Raw genomic sequence first — 17,128 nt, forward strand, 5'->3', positions numbered from 1 at the left:
TAATATATTAATACTATATAATATGTATGTAATATTATATATAAATAAATATGTATAACACTTTTATATAAATATATTATATATAATAATAATATAATATATAATAATATTATATATATAACATATATAATTTATTTATAATATATTTCTATTTATGTTATATATAAATTATATATATGTTATATATATATAATAATATACTATAGATACCATTTATAATTATAATTATATATCACTATGTTATATATATTATATATAGAAGTCTGCTAGTTGAAGTTGGCTAGTTGAGCATATATATTATATATATTACAGTATATATATTATATATGTGTATAATATATTATGTATACTCTAGATATTATATTAAGTATAATTTTGAAACACTTTAAATGGTAATTTTTTTTTAAACCATCGAGACTACCTAGTTTTCTAAATTCTGTTGATTGTCAATGACATCACTGGTGTTTCTCTTTAGTTTCGGTACTTTTGCTGGTGTGTCGCTGAGTTGTTGCAGAGGATAGCTTAAACAAAGCTGGCAGTTATTCTCTACCCTCACTGTTTCCATGTTAATTATCGTTCTACCGTTCAGTGAGGCAAGCTCTACTGTTTAATTGTAAACATAACTATAAATACATTGTAAGTTACAATATGCATATATGCTAAGTCGCACACATGGGTTCTCCAGGCAAGAATACTGGAATGGGTTGCCATGCTCTCCTCCAGGGGATCTTCCCAACTCAGGGAAACCCACATCTCTTATGTCTCCTGCATTGGCAGGAGGATTCTTTACCACTAACACCACCTGGGAAGCTCTAAGTCACAATATAAATATCACTAAAACATCAGCAAAGATGTCTGGGTTCTTGAGGAAAAAGCAAAACAGACTAGAACATTAATACAACTTAATGAGTGTACTCTGAGAACGATGATTAAGGAGAAGCATTTTAGGCAATTTTAAGGAAGGTCCCAGGAGGCAGCCAGCTCTTTTGTAGTAGGGGGTTGTCTAGAAGCTCAAGGGGGAGCTGACCCATCACAGAATCTTCTCAAATTACCCACACCATGTTTTTCAAACAGCAAGAGAGTTACATCGAAGTCACATCCCCACACCTCATGGGCAGATAGTCCTGATCCTCTGGATGTTCTCTATCCCCAGCCAGGATGGTCAGATGACTTGTCACCTCAGAGGACAAATTAATAGTGGGGAAGAGAGGACGCTAAGCATAAGGATGTTCTTTACTTTAAAAATGTAACTTCTACAAAGAATTTTCTATATTATGCAGCTGTAAAGTGCAGTGTCCACAATGTGATTTCTAAGATCATGTTTACTTTTTCAGGTTGAAATCAAGGAAGCAGGTGGTTCTATCACAAGTAACAATCTGGAGGAAGCAACTTTTCAGCATCCTCTGGCCCAGGAGTCATGTTGCAAGTTCCCATCATCTCAAGGAGCAGAGGATGCCTCTGGCTGCTCTCTTAAGAAAGACTCTAACCCAATGGTAATTATGCCAAAGAAAATGTGTCTGACTAACATTATGTTAAATGTTTAACCCTTATCATTACTAAGTCCACGGTAAACTATTTTCAGTCATTGTTTTGCGTTCTGTTTACTTGTCGAGTCAGCATTTTTGGTTGTCTTACCTATGAAAAGAGGGATATAATTAGAGTCTTTCTAATGTTTCTTTCACATCTCAGATTCTCATTTCTACTCGATCTTAGCAAATCAAAGATTAGGACACTGCTGTATTCATTAAGGAGAGAAGCCATAAGTCACCTCAGTCCAGGCAGACCCAGGGTTGGCCCAGGAAAGGAGCAACTGCTGACCTGTGTGGTTCGGCATGCTGGTGGGAGGGGGCAGCTGCGGTTCTGTGGCTGCAGGGCAGAAGCTGCTTTCCTCCCTGCCTGCCTCCAAATCCCTCCTACCAACTAACACTCAAGTAAGATAGGAATCAGTAACATTTGTGGTTTGTGTGATAGGTTTGCATGTTTGTCAGTTTATTTAATCTATCAACTCTGCCCTAGTGGCTCAGACAGTAAAGAGTCTGCCTACAATGCAGGAGATCTGGGTTCTGTCCTTGGGTTGGGAAGAGCCTCTGGAGAAGGAAATGGCAACCCACTCCAGTATTCTTGCCTGGAGAATCCCATGGACAGAAGAGCCTGGCGGGATACAGTCCATGGGGTCACAAAGAGTCAGACACAACTGAGCTACTAATACACACAAACTCTGTAGGGTAGACATTATTTTTATCTACACTTTATGGATCAGAAAACAGAGATGTTGCACAGTCTGCTTGTAAGTGGTGTGTTGAGGACCAAAAAGGGAGGGAAACCAGGGAATCCAGCCCCAAGCATTCATTCGGCAAAAGGTCCAAAGAACCAATTGCTGTCCCCACCCTCAGCTCGCTATTCCAAGAAAGGAGACCTTAAACCTAAGGTGTGTACTTTAACTGGAAAATACTTGAGAATGAGCAGAGCTCTTCTAGGTCACTTAGATCAGGTGAACAGGATGAGAACTCTTCCAATTACACCAGACTCCTGAGTAAAGTTAGAATGCTCACAGGAGGGACAGGACTGTGTCCCTCGGGAGTCCAGAACTGTGCAATAGGCAGAGGCCTGGACAGTCCACTCAGCCCCAGTCTGTGCACCTGTGCGTGTGTGGCTATAATTATCCTCTAAGTACAAATAAAATTCCAATGGAACATGAATACTGGCCTCTTATCCAGTGTCAGGATGATCTGAAGGTTTGAGCTGGTGGTCAACACCTCATTAATATAGGCTGTATGTGTGTTATTTTGGTAACATTGATCCTTTAAGCTTATTTGGGTTTTCCTGTCTAGGAAACCCAAAGGCAACCTAACAACAAAAACCATAGTTTCTCTGGGTATTTGTGGTCTTACCATCAGAATTAGAAGCTATGTGCAGTCAGAAATAGTGACTTCTCTTACCTTCATGTTCATTCTACATTGTCATGGACAGGGCTGCACACAGGGAGGGCTGAGTCCATGCTTGGCTTGACTGGTGAGGTGGACTGGCCGACTCACCAGGCTTGCTGAGGATTTATATGTGGTCAGAATCCAACTAGATGATCTGAGGGTGCTGGTCAGGCCCAGAAAGATTGACATGGCTTCTCGGAATTTTCCAGTACTTGGATTAAACTTTCTAAACTGTACTTGTAGGAAATGAAATAAATGGGTATCTTAAAAACACATTAGATGTTAAATAATAACATGTGCATGTGGCAGGAAAGAACAACTGTCATAACATTAAAGATTATTCTAAATAGTTGACCACCTACAGAGATGGAGTCAGGGGGACAAAGCCCTTCATATAGTTACCTGGATTTCAGTGGGGCCAGGTCGGGCAGATCAGCACACTCTCCATTCCTGAAGACGCTGGAGTACATGGAGAGGTGACGGAAGCTCCGGCTCACAGTCGCCTGTTCCCTACCCTGAGCCTGTGCCTGTAGAGAAAGGCGTGAGCAGGAGCTTCTCTTAACACACAGAACACAGCTCACAAGACATTTCCCCGGGATTTTTTTGCCCTGTGGTCCCTCCAGAGAGCATGTTATTGTAGAGTAAAAAAGCGAGACTATATCTATAGTTTACCATTTTCCATTAAAACTTAAATTGTGGATTAAAACTGTGTTCTAGGATTTAAGCTTACTTAGATTCATATTACTGGATATCTTTTTAAAAATGAAACCTGATTATTATTTTTCATTTTAGGTGATATGTCAGTTGAAAGGGGGTACACAAATGCTGTGTATAGACAATTCTGGCACAAGAGAACTAAAAGCACTTCATTTGGTTCCTCAATATCAAGACCAAAATAATTATCTACAATCAGGTACAAAGTAAATTAATAGAAAAATATGTCGTATATCACATGGAAGTTGGTAAGTGAATATGTTTGGCTTTGTATATAGAGTGAAAGTGAAATAGGCAGTTAGGCAATTTGGCAACCCCTACAGCCCATATTAGTGAGTTAAGAATAGAAAAATATATCTTTATAGGTTAATTTATGGACGTTGTTATGACTCTCTCAAATTCTTAGATAGCTATCCTCTTCCTCCGCTAGCTGTAGAGAGCTTTGTGATCCTAACAGGCAACTACTCGTACCCATGAGTGGTGTGGCCAGAGGTACTTGAGTTGAAACAAACTTTCCCAGACTAAGCAGTGGGTTGACTGTTCAGATGTGGCAAAAATTATACACCTTTTAATGTAAATGTTTTCATGCAATCAATGAGACCCACCACTCTGCTTTAATCATCATGAGTTCTGAAATAACTATCAAATGCCAACTTATCTGCCATTGATTTATTCAGAAACTTCTTTAAAATGGTGCAATAATAATAAATAATCTATAACTACTTGATTACCATAAAATGACTTATGAAAGATTAAAGGAAGGTCAAATGACATAGTTTTAAGATTGTGTTTGCAAAAGTTAGATACTAACACTCAAAAACTGGGCATCTGTGTGTACTATGTACATAATTGTGTTACCCTAAAGCTTGAATTAACCAGAATATTTCATTATCATATGATTCACTGACCTTGTCATAATTTAAGTCAATATTAAGTCCTGATGCCATTTCAGTGAGCCTTTGGAGCCCAGGGCAAAAAGACAGAATGTGACTCCTATTCCATCCTGATAGTCTCCTTATCCAGGGACAGATAACATGCCTCTAAGGCATTTACTTTTCTATGATGCAAAGCGCCTCCAGGAGCACTTTGCTGCACTCCAGCCATGGGTTTTCTGGCTCCAGTCCCTGTGGGTCAGAGCTGCCTCTGATCCTCTACACAGGCAGAGAAGGCTTCTTTCCCAATTCCCTTCCTTCTGGAACTCGACAAAATCCTAATGCCTTAGGTCATCCCCAGAAGGAAGATTTACATAATGCTCTCCTCATCTATTTCCTTGTCACACCGTCATAACTGCTCAGCCCCCAGCCTAGTTTCCTTTGTCGCTGTGTACACATTAAACATCACCATGAAATAGACGCATTCAGTTACGTTAATCTCAAGGAAACACCACTCAAAGGAGGCACAAGCCTTCAGCAGGTGGGCCATCAGGAGACTTCTCCTGTCACTCCAATTCAAACATGGCATTTCACAGGGACTGTAGCGTCTCACGGGTGTTCTTCATGGCGCTCTTAGGCCAAAGAAACACGTATCGCTTTCAGTCGTAAGTAGTTTGCTCCGAGTAGCCTAGTAAGTATTTGCTGCTGCTGCTGCTGCTAAGTCGCTTCAGTCGTGTCCGACTCTGTGCGACCCCATGATCGGCAGCTCACCAGGCTCCGCCGTCCCTAGGATTCTCCAGGCAAGAATACTGGAGTGGGTTGCCATTTCCTTCTCCAGTGCATGAAAGGGAAAAGTGAAAGTGAAGTTGCTCAGTCGTGTCCGACTCGTAGCGACCCCATGGACTGTAGCCTACCAGGCTCCTCCATCCGTGGGATTTTCTAGGCAAGAGTACTGGAGTGGGGTGCCATTGCCTTCTCAGAGTAAGTATTTACGTCCTATTAAATTGGTATCTGAAGAGGAATACGCGTAAACTGGAAGTAGCTCACGTGTCATCCTGCAGGTGGTGCTGAGCTTTCTTTGAAAATGTGACGCATCTTGTGCCTCCCTGGTGAGTGCTGCAGCACTCAGGGCACCTGGGCATGGAGCTTAGGAACCTGGGCACTGACAACATTTTTTAGCATAACATCCCTGGTTGCTCAAGTTAAGTAGCATTATGACAAAGAAAAAAGGTGTAATAAGTAAACACAAACAAACAAACAAAAAAACCCAAGCTGAAAACATTGACCAGAAAGGTTTTATAGGAAACATAACTAGGATCGAGAGAAGTGTAAATGACTTTTCACAGGTTAAACTCATGATACATTATCATTTTTGTACTTTCTTCCGTGTGCAAGTGGAAAAGGAACAGTATATGCTATCAATTAATTGTAATTGTCTTCCTTACAGATGTCCCTAAACCCATGACTACTTTAGTAGGAAGATTTTTGCCAGTACCAGCAAAAGTAAATCTCATTACACAACAAGTGAGTTATTGCTTTAATAAAAAAAAAAATACAATAGGGTATTTTTGTCTCTTGAAATTTCGATTGTTGAAGTTTGATTTATTCAGAAAGTATATTTATCCTCTGTTTTACAATCAGTGGTTAAACCAAATACCCAACACCTTCACCCCATGTCAGGCACTGGGAGTAGCAGAGTGAGTCTGAGACCCCCTTCTCTGCCGACTCTGTGAGGTGACCTGGCCCTTCCTATGGCCCCGGTTCTGCCCCATTTGCTGAATGTGACCTTTGTGGTCCTGACACCCATCAGCACGTACCCCTCACTTGGTCTATAATATTTATTTCCCACCTTCGTCCACATCAGGAAAACGCTCTTCAGTTTAAAATGCTTTTATGGTTACACCATAATGTGCATAGATTAAATATAAGACAAATGTACTCTTTTCCTTAAGTCTTGACGTAAACTGTCCCCTCTCCAGAAGAGCCTTCCGTACATCCCCAGTGTAGACGGCCACTCACTGTCACAGTACCTGTTTGAGTCTCTGCACACACTGTCACTGTCTTGTGTTCTTCAGTTTGTTTGTTTGCCTGTATCCACCCACAGGAATACAAGCTCCATAGAACAGAGATCTTGCGATTCTTGGTTGTATCTGTGGACTGAGGGCTGGAGCAAAGCTAACATGTATCAGGCCTTCGTAGAGGGTGGCCTTCAATAGGGCAGCAAGCCCGAGCAATCGGGTTACATCAGTGAGCCAATGTTAAGTGAACCCCCCAAAACAAATCAAAGCAGAACAGGTGACTCTGCCCTTCCGCAGCTTACATTTCAGTGTGGGAGACAGACAATAAGCAAACCTAATACATAAATAAATGATACTGTACGCTAGGAGAGCAGAGGAGGGGCACTGGAGGTGGGGGCTTGGGGAGCAGGAAGGCAGGCGGCAAGTTTAAGCAAAGCGGTCAGTGTTGGCGCCACTGAAAAGGTGACACTTTAGCAAAGTCTTGAGAGAGAGGAAGAGGTGAACCATGTGACTGTCACATGGAAGAGCCTTTCGGGCATGGGGAAGAGCGCAGTATGGGTTCAGCGGGCTGTGGAGACAGTCAGGAGGCTGATGGGGCAGGGATGGAGCAAGTGAGAGGGAGAGAGCAGGAGAAAGTGGAATATGACAGAAGACATCTTACTTAAAAGACATCTCTTTTTCTCTGCTTTACTTCGGGGCTAAATAAGCAAAAGAGAAAGAAATTATATCTGGTTTATTCAGAGAATCGTTTCAACCTCAAGAACTGTGAAATCATTTCCTCAAAAGAAGGCAAAAGTCCAGAGAAGTCTACTCCCCGTGGACTGCCATGAGGAGATGTGGGCCCAATAACTGGGTGTCTGGGTGACTGTAAAGGAAACAGTTGCAGTCGCTGGTGAACACGTCCCTCTAGCAAAGCACGGGAGAGGGACGGAGAGCCTCCCAGCTCTTACAAGACCCACGAGGGTGGTTCTGGTGGTGACTCCCCTGTGAGACTGTGGTGGGGGATTTGTGATGAAGGAGTTGGACCTTGGGTGGTTTCTCAGTGTCTTCAGGCCCCACCAGGGAATGATTACACACAATGATAAAAGAAGCAGAAGAGAGAAAAGGAAGATAGATAAATTGTGTTTTCCCAAAATCATGCTTCTTCTTTTTTTTTTTTTTGGCTGCACTGAGTGGCTTGTGGGATTTTAGTTCCCTTAAAGTGAAGTCGCTCAGTCGTGTCTGACTCTTTGCGACTCCACGGACTGTAGCCTACCAGGTTCCTCCATCCATGGGATTTTCCAGGCAAGAGTACTGGAGTGGGGTGCCATTTCCTTCTCCGGGATCTTCCCAACCTAGGGATCAAACTCGGGTCTCCCACATTGTAGGCAGACGCTTTACCATCTGAGCCACCAGGGAAGTTCCCTGACCAGGAATCAAACCCAGGTCTTCAGCAGTGAAAATACAGAGTCCTAACCACCAGACTGCCAGGAAATTCCAAAACTGTATTTCTTAAATAAAGCTTATTTTTAAATTTCAAGTTTTCAGGGAGGAAGGGACAAGGATAGGATGTTTGTGATATACACAAATAATTTCAAAATCTAAACTTATTCAACAGTTGAAATTTCTTCAAGCTTCTTATGAGAAAATAAAGGTCAGTGTTGATTTTGCTACCCTTTCTTTTCCCTGTAAGCTGTGTGAATGGATAATAGACAATAAAAGAACATGAGAACCAAGAAAGCAAAGGACATGGATGATGCAGAGATTAGGACACTGGTTTTGAATTTGTTAAAATTGATTACACAATTTTTTATGGTTAGATGAAAAAGTAATGGTTGCCAATGAGATTTCAAATGTCAAGATCTCTTGTGTTATACTAAGAACATAATAATAATTAAAGAACATGTTTAGTTTATAGAAATATGTTATTGAATTTATTTCCGAATTTGTAGTTCATAAAAGTGAAAAAGATGTCCGTTGCAGTAACACTGGGCAACCAACTGACAGCTGTGTGATCTGCTTGTCAGCTTGTAGATGGCTTGGCCCTGAATCCTTGCCCTGTTTCAGTCTTTGTCTACAGTCAGGCTTTCTCACCCCAGGGCATCCTGTGGTCTGGTGGGTGAGGTGATTGGGGCTGGACTCCTCGCACTTCTACTGAAAACCTTGGCTGGAACCTGCTCAGGTGTTAACAGAACCATGGTGATAACACGGCCTGGATGTTGCTGTAAAGGGATCGTGGTATAAACCTCCAGAAGAAAATCATTTTTGTCTATTCCTGGGGGGGAGGTATGATAAACTTTTAAAATGTATACTAATTCAAATTATGCTTGCCTTTGACTTTACACAGCTTGAGAGTGGAGCCTTACCATCTTCAATCAACGAGTCTGCTTTCCCCTCAGGATCAACTCTTCCAGGACCACCACCAAAAATAACTTTGGCTGGGTAAGAATTAAAAGCAATTGTGACTTTAATGTAAAAGTTTAAGAGGCTCTTGGGTACATTTGTGATTTTCTTCTTAGTTTTAAAGTTAGTTTTACCTGCAAACCTTCATGACTTCTAAAATATGATTTTTACATTCAGCAGTGCACTAACAGTATTGCTGTGAGTATCCGGTTTGTGGTTGCTTGAAAGACTGGTCTGTAACCTTCATTCGCTTCCACTCTCTGCCTGCTGTCCCGTGTCAGTGTTTCAGAGGCTTGCTGCCAATCCTGGCTATCTTGAGAGCACATTGGTTTAAACTTGGCTGCTCTGTTTCTTTTTTGCTGTTATCAACACAGGTAATGGTGTGGCAGTCACTTAGTGTTGACCGCAGTCTCTGTGCCTTTATGGCAGCTTCTGCCCCCTGCCTTTGCTCACGTTCAATGGCAGGGTCCAAGGCACATGGTCTGCAGGTGGACATGGCTGCGCTTATCTGGGACCTTGTCTTGCCATTTTAAAATCATGTCTATAATTGTAACCAATTAAACTAACCAAGCTGGTTGAAACTTTCTTGAGTTCACACTCATGTGCTGTCAGTGAATAGAGCAGCCCTCTTGGTTCATGGAGCCATCTAGTTGGTTATGGAGGGCAATCTCTTCCTGCCTCCAGAAGTTGGGGCGCACAGCCTAATGAAAAAGTACATCTGAGGGCCTGAAAGAAATCAGGCCAGCAATTTAGGACATTTAGGCTGGTCTCTAGTGCCCCCAGCCTCCTGAAGTGTCTGATTTCAGGCACATCTTCACTGTGACCTTGATGAGGGTGAGGAGAGTCATCGGGGAAGTGTGAGAGGCTTAGACGAGCTGCTTGGTGACGCTCTGGTGACCTGGTGGGATTCAGTCAACACACACGTCTGCGTCGTCACTGCAGAGTGTCAGCTGCTCACGTGATTTGCTACTTCAGTCTCAGCAGCTGGTGGCGGAGCGGGTTGTAATTCTGTGCCACCTCAGTTGTTGACTCTCGTTTAATTTGACTGACTAAGACTGTGGGGGCCATTCTCCTGGCTTCCCTATCTCGGCATGATGGACCAGTGGTTGCTGTTGTAACTGGTTCCGTAATCATGGCTCATAACGTCTGTGGACAAAACAACTCTGTGAGCAACTTCTAGATTTGCCGATGGTATTACATCTTTGGTTACCCCATACGACCCAGGATTTTCAGATTCTAAGGATACATACTTTACCTTGCTTGTAATCCGGGAGCATCCAGCCCATAGTATTGCACACTATGTGCTTTAGCATGTCTGCCACATCCAAGGGCAGTTGGTGCTTCTAATACTTTATTTCAAGTGTGTGCTCTCAGAGCTAGAGTGCCGTTTGAAGTTTCTCTGTGTTGCAGCTGATACACTTTTCCACTGAGGAGCAGCAATGAGGAAATTTTCATTCAGTGCGTTTTCCCTTATTCCCACCCTCCCCCTGCCTTCTTCCCAGTCTCTACAAGGCTTTCTCTATTGTGATGTAGTTATGCAGGCCATAAAATATTTTTCTATTATAAGTGATGTACCAGGAAGGTTTGCCAGGAACAACATGAGCTTTGTTTTTGTATTTTTTGCTGCAAATAATTACTTGATTTGATGTCATGCCACTGAATCAGCCAGATGATTATTATCTCTACATCCACAGTACTGATGGCATACTGGAATCTCTACCAACTTGTTATTTGTGGTGAGGGAGCTGTCAGAAAACCGTTTGCTGGCTGTTTCATTCTGTATGAGTTCCCAACCACGACTAATTTGCTAGACCTCTTTATTTAGATGCTTTGTTAGGTTTTTTTTTTTAACTTTCACCAGACAACGAGGTTAAAATAGGTGTGAAGACATGAGAAAGGACATTCTGTCAGCCCATATGGTTTAAACGTTCTGAGATAGATGACTTAGATGCAGGCCAGCTTGGGCCTTACAGCGAGCAGTCCATACGGGTGAATTCACCCAGTCACCATTCTTTAGATACAGGTGGTGAACTGGCTGACTTGTTAACTAGCTCATCATATGAATAAAAATTCATGTCCTGTCATTCTGCGTACCTTTAATAATCAAATTATCAATCAGACATTACTGTCAATTCTGATATGTCCTTGATGTCTTTATTTTTGGTAACATAATGAACATTGTAAAATTCAAGAGTCTGCTTCTCTGGAAATTTTTTCTTAAAGATGAGGTCATATCTCACTGTGGTACAGTTTATTTATAAAGCTTTTCTGAGGCAGAGTTGTCCAGATCTCCTCTAGCCCTTTAATTTTCAGGTTGGCATAGAAGAGTAGACAAATATTATTAATATTAGAGCCATGGAAGTTTTTTTCCAGTTTAATCCACTGCAATGAACTTGTCCCTTTACTGTCCTTTCAGGCACTCTTTGCTCATCCCTGATGTGGTATCTTTGCTTGTGCTGTTATTTCAACTGAAACATCCTTTTGATGAATAGCAAAAAAACTTCACACCCTCGAAAGTCAATGTCAAGTTCTACTTCTTTCAGGAGTAGTTTGTTTTGTTTTTTCATCTCTATTAAACTGCCCTCGAATTTTATATCATTTATAATCTATATCATATAATTTGATAGTTGATTATATAATATCTTTTGTTCTCTAATTTTTCAGTTGTATATAGCTCATGTCCCAAATTATTTGGTGGATTCCTCTAGAACAGGCAATGTACATTGAAATATATGTGTATATGTGTATATTTCGGTCTTCCCCTGAAGCGCTCTGACAGTCTAGCCACAAAGTGACCTCATAGTTGGTGCCTGTTGGCGCCTCCCTGTACCATAGACGCTCAGTGAATTGTACTCTCTCCTTCCACAATCATGGCAGGTCACCATTGGAGTGTCTCCGTGGGCCCCTACCCCATTCTTAAAGGGAAGAGTTTTGGTTCCTCTGGACAGGTAGTGCCAGGCCCCACCATGCCCCATTTTAGAGGCAAGGCCGAGGGCAAGAGTGGTGAAATGGGTGCCCATGTCCCCCTTCTCTTAACAGCCCACATCTGATCCAGGTTGGGGGACCAGGGGCAGTGTAGCCAGATCTGCCACCTGCAGGCACCCATGAGGATAGAAGGCTGCCACTCTCCTCTCTATGAAGGGGAAAACTAGACTAGATGAAGAATGAGTTAATAAAGATTCAGCAACATAGTGTGGGGGGATATGATCTTAAAAACGGGGGACATGTCCAGAAGAAGCAACACACGGTCACTCAGCCGGAGTCGGTGACCGTTTATGGTCTCCAGTGAGAGAGGGCGGGGCTCCTGAGACAGACAGACAGAAGAGAGGTGGAGGCCTGATGAGGGGAGCTTCCGGAGCGTGGGGCGGGGGCCCGAGCTGAGGTTAGATGACCCCCCCTGACTGAAGACAGCTGTGTGTGTGAGGGCACAGAGCACAGGCAGAGGCTGGTTCCCGTGCTCTGCAGGATACTGGGAGGCTGTCAGCAAGACTGTATGTGCCAAGCACTGTTGTAGCTCCTGGGGAGACCAAGACCAAGATGCGGTCTTAGGAGCAGCCAGTGCTACAGAGGCAAAGCCCGTACACACAATCTCGGGGAGCGAGAGGCTGAACCCGAGGGCCACAGGCCCCAGGGAGGGGGAGCCCCAATCACAGCTGGGGTTCGGGCATGTGTGCCCCTCCTCAATCCCAGGGTCTGCCCACATCTCACAGTGCCAGCATCCCAAGTCCCCTCAGGCAGCAGTGCCTCTGAGCAGCGCTTGGGAACTTGTCCCAGTTTCTTAATCCGCAGTGACCCTCAGGTTTAGCAGTATCCAGCACACATTCACCTCTCCCCTTCTGATGCCCCTGAAGATGGCTTCTGGGCTAATCCCCAAAGGAACAGTTAGGAGGGCAGTCCCCAACACCCACATGATAACATTCAAAACACATTTGATACTAGTGGTAATACTGGTCAGCTCTAACACAGCGGACGACGGTTTATCTGTTCTTTAACTTATCCTTTTCATTAGTGTTCCGATCTGGAAAATACAAAAATAAAAATCTATTTGGTGTGGGGAGCCACACACAATAGAGGTTTAAACAGATCAATGAAAGAAACTTGGGGAAGGTCCAAGGCCGCAGTGATATGAAATATCTCTCCCTGCTCTGCTCCCCAAGACTGTGTGTGTCATAGTCGTAAAGAGCCTGCCTGCCAGTGCAGGAGACATAAGAGACACAGGTTCAATCTCTGAACTGGGACGATCCCCCGGAGAAGAGCATGGCAACCCACTCCAGTATCCTTGCCTGGAGAATCCCATGGACAAAGGATCCTGGTGGGCTACAGTTCATGTGATCGTGAAGAGTCGGACATGACTGAGTGACCAATGCTTTCACTTTCACTTTTCCAGGGGCCTGTGCCCTCGACTTCGGCCATCTGCTCCCCGAGACTGTGTGTGCAGGCTTGGGGAGGGGGCAGCGATAGGGTCCCTGGGCGTGCAGCTGGACCTGGCCAGGCTTGCTCCTCACATCATGAATGTGCATGCTGCTCCATCTTATGATCTGGCACTGATAAATGATACCTATAACTCTCTGGTGTTGAGATTTTCAGTCTTTGTTCAAACACACCAGCTGCTTAGCTAATTCTCTTTTTGAAGAGTAATGATCTGAATACATTTTCTTTTTTAATCTTTATAGAGTAACTCTTAGTTCATTGGACACAAAGTCTAAAAAGCCATGTAACTGTACCAAATCCCAGTGTCTGAAATTGTAAGTAATCGCAAATCCTTCATTATTAAATAGAAATAAGGTTGTTTAGAAGTCAGTAAGTGGAGCAGGGTCCAGACAAACATGAACGGCTAGTAGTGTATATGCTACAGTTAAGACTCAACAGCTATGTCCTCACGTTCCTCGTAAACCAGAGCGACAAGAAATAGCACTTTCTGCATAAGCCTGGTTGGGATCTTTCAGTATTATCTTGACCAACTAACTTAGTAAAAGACTCTGCCTGTGCCTCAAGTGGTGTGATTTTCTTGGATTTTGGTTTATGTTCTCCAGCCCCTGCAACAAGTGCTAAACACAGCATCCTTGTTGAGCATTAACTGTAACGTTTCCACATCTCAGTTTTTAAAAGCTGGATGAATTGGTTTACTCTATATTGAATTCTTCTCAGAGCAATTCTCCCCCAGGGATGCCAGCTCCTGGGAGGCTCAGTCAGGGGGGTGGTAGGGCAGGTTGTGAAGCAGAATTCCAGGCTGGGGTGGACTGTGTGGCTGAAATAGGAGGTGGACCGGTCACCATGACTGGTGGCACCATGCCCTTGAGCTCCCATCCCCACCTGTCATGTGGAGATTCATTCGTGCGATCTGTCTGCTCTCAGCTTCTGCCCTGAGTGCCTGCCTAGCTTTAAGTTACGTGATGGAAAGGGAGAATACCGCTGTGTGCCGATGTCTAACAACCCTAACCACGATCTCCACATGATTTTTCCATTGCAGAGCCCCCGCTGAAGTCACTGAGAGCTCCATTGATGGGACAGTGATGTGGGGGTGCAGAAGTGGGTGAAAATCCAGAAGTCTGTGAAACTTAGTTCACAAAACAAAACTGAACAAATTGATTTTTTAAGTTAATGTTAAAATCTAGGGTTGACTGTATGTAAATACTGAGTTGTCGTTGGTTTAGTCTGTGAATGCAAGTCCTATACCTCTCTGGACATTGGACACGCCATGAGACTACTGATCAGGAACTCTAAAAATGCAGCTGGGTGAGGAGGAAGGAGAAGAGAGGGAAAAGCCTGGACCATGTGACATTGTCAAGGCAGACTGGCCAGCCCAGATGGAAACTTCTGATGCGGTGGAGGACGAGGTGGTAGAGACTAGAGTGGACAGAGCGGGGGGTGAAGGGGTTCCTGTGGACAAGGGCTGCCACGCTGCTGGCTGGGTCGGTGACTGGGTTGCCCGTGAACAACCCATGAAGCCTAGAACGAGGTGTACACGATGGCTGGGGACAGAGTGAGGCGGCTCCTAAGGACTTGGAAATAAGCTGTCTCTAAGAAGGGTGACTTACTGATTACCTCATAGTGGAAAGGCCCAAGAAATAGCTTCTTGCCTAGAAGCAGCTTTCCAGATTTATCGGTGACTAACGTGCTAAAGAAAGATTTTATCATCACAAGGGGGCTTGGTCAGCGTTGGAACAAATGAAAAGGAGGTTCAGAGTGTCTGGGGTGCTGTCCCGGGAAGGGAGACACTGTGTCTGGGGGCTGCGGGGGCCGTCTACCCCAGGGAAGTGTGGGTACCATGTCCAGGGGATGTGTAGCCCTCCCTGTGTGCCCTGTGCCTCTGCACCTCTAAATTCACACTCATCACCAGTGATTTCTCAGTAGCAGCATCCTGAGAAGCAGGGGGCCCTGAATAAAGGCTGTGAGCATTATAGGCATCGGAGGGGATGCTATTTCCACCAAAAATTAACACATAGCACTCTGAACAGTGCATCATTGTTTGGCTGGTATCAATCTACCACTGGGAAACCAATTATCTCCAGAAATACTGCTTTTGGAAAGGCTAGAAATGGGCATATTCAACCCAGTGGACCTTCTTGGTGAGATCTGTGCCCTTGTGCTGATGGCAACACCACTCTGTGTCTCCATGTGCCACAGGTACCCATTCTGATGCCAATCAGGGGTGGATTCACCACTGTGGCTTCACTAGCAAGCATGGCACCAGCACCAGTCATAGCTCTTAGCTTCCTTTAGCTTTTTACTCCCTGCAGCTAAGTCATGTTCAAAGCAATGGAATCAAATTTTCTTGGAGTCCATTTGTCCTACATTCTTGAGAATCTCTCTTGGATAAATGTTAAGAGGGGTTACTACTAACTGGCCATTAATAAAGAGAAAACCACATTATTGTATTTTTTTAAAAATCAAAGTGATGCATACACGTGGGGAAAAATCAGTAGCTGTATCTGATTACAATGGAGAGAAATCCGTCATAATCCCCGTCCCTCCCCACTCTCCCGACTTCTCCCTAGAAGCCACCACTTCAGTGACCTGTTTTCAGGCTTTCCGAACTTTGTTTCCATGTCAGGAAAGATCATCTTCTGCCATCTTGCTGTGGGAGAGGAGGGGACACTCTACACTCAACCCCCTTGGCTAGAGCCACCATTTTTAGTTCCTTTGCTGTTCACCCTTGAAACTCAAAATCGTATGCTTCAAACTTTTGTTTTTATTGTTGTTCCAAAGTTTTAAAGTGTTTGCAGCCAGGGATTTGCCAGGATGCCAATGAACAAAGAATGAGTTTAGAATATATATCATCTCAAGTCTTTTCAAGCACTACAACTAAAATTCTAGGATATAATGTGCCTGCGGGAAGTGAACATACCACAGAGCATCATGGGTATTTTCTTGAACAGTATTGTCACTTTCTCGTTAACTGACAGAGTAAGACTACCCACAGAGGGTTGGAATGTTGCTACTTGCCAGCACTGAAGCAGTCTGTACCGCGACAGTATCTCTAACAGATGATGCACTGGTGTTTCACAGCCAAGAGAGGGGCCACAAACCCCAAGCGAGGGCTATAGACATGGTTTCCTGGGCAGTGGTGAGGGTGGACTGAAGGAGGACAATGCAAACACCTCATACGAGAATAGCTAGACTGCGGACGGCGCTGGTGACACAGCATGAGCCCTCAGGAGTGCGGCACGCCCTGAAACACCACCACCCACTCCCACCCATCAACCTGCAGGCAGCTGGATTCTCTTCCACTGAAGACTGGAACCCTTATGTCTGTCCCAACTGACCCAGCAAGTGCAAGAGCCTGAGACCAGAGAGGGCGATGCTTTTCCAACTCTCATCTTGCGGCTGCCACTACAGCTGTTACCAATGGGGCAGATCAGTCTGAGCTTCCTAGGAGAGGAAAGCGATTCTGCTCAGAGGGGGGCCCACAGAGGTAACAGAAGGGAGTGGAATTTGGGTTGGGGGCCAAGTTGTATATCCTGGCCCTAGACGTGGGTTTTTGACCCTGTCTGACCCTCATTCTAACCCTGAAAGAGAGCACGCGTGCACGACCGTAGGTCTCATGCTGAGGAGGTCTGTTTCCTATTTAATCTACCTCCAGTGCCCAGTGCAAGGTTGATGTCTACTGGGCACTTAATACAGATGGCACAAAATGAGTAGGGACTTTTGCTAAACAGAAGTTTTCAATTTAATATAGTCAAGATTATCGAGTGTCTTTATTGTTACTGCCTTT

The 17,128-nt window shown here is 44.0% G+C and overlaps 1 protein-coding gene across 15 annotated transcripts in view; it reads left to right on the plus strand.

Moving 5' to 3' along the window:
• The window catches only part of TESMIN (testis expressed metallothionein like protein), a 40,114-nt gene that overhangs the window by 6,447 nt on the left and 16,539 nt on the right, over positions 1 to 17,128 (plus strand). For 5 of the 15 annotated variants that reach the window (XM_081531787.1, XM_081531791.1, XM_081531792.1 and 2 more), the window contains exons 3-6: positions 1,335 to 1,493; positions 3,720 to 3,840; positions 5,961 to 6,037; positions 8,858 to 8,952. In XM_081531787.1, the coding sequence (XP_081387913.1) occupies positions 1,335 to 1,493; positions 3,720 to 3,840; positions 5,961 to 6,037; positions 8,858 to 8,952 (452 nt within the window). Of the gene's footprint in view, positions 1 to 1,334; positions 1,494 to 3,719; positions 3,841 to 5,960; positions 6,038 to 8,128; positions 8,165 to 8,857; positions 8,953 to 13,586; positions 13,659 to 17,128 lie in introns of all 15 variants that reach the window. The other 10 variants (XM_081531784.1, XM_081531785.1, XM_081531779.1 and 7 more) reach the window with 3 other exon arrangements.

Source organism: Giraffa tippelskirchi, chromosome 10 (genome assembly GCF_054371585.1).
Source record: "Giraffa tippelskirchi isolate mGirTip1 chromosome 10, T2T-mGirTip1v1.2.pri, whole genome shotgun sequence".
NCBI lineage: Eukaryota > Metazoa > Chordata > Mammalia > Artiodactyla > Giraffidae > Giraffa > Giraffa tippelskirchi.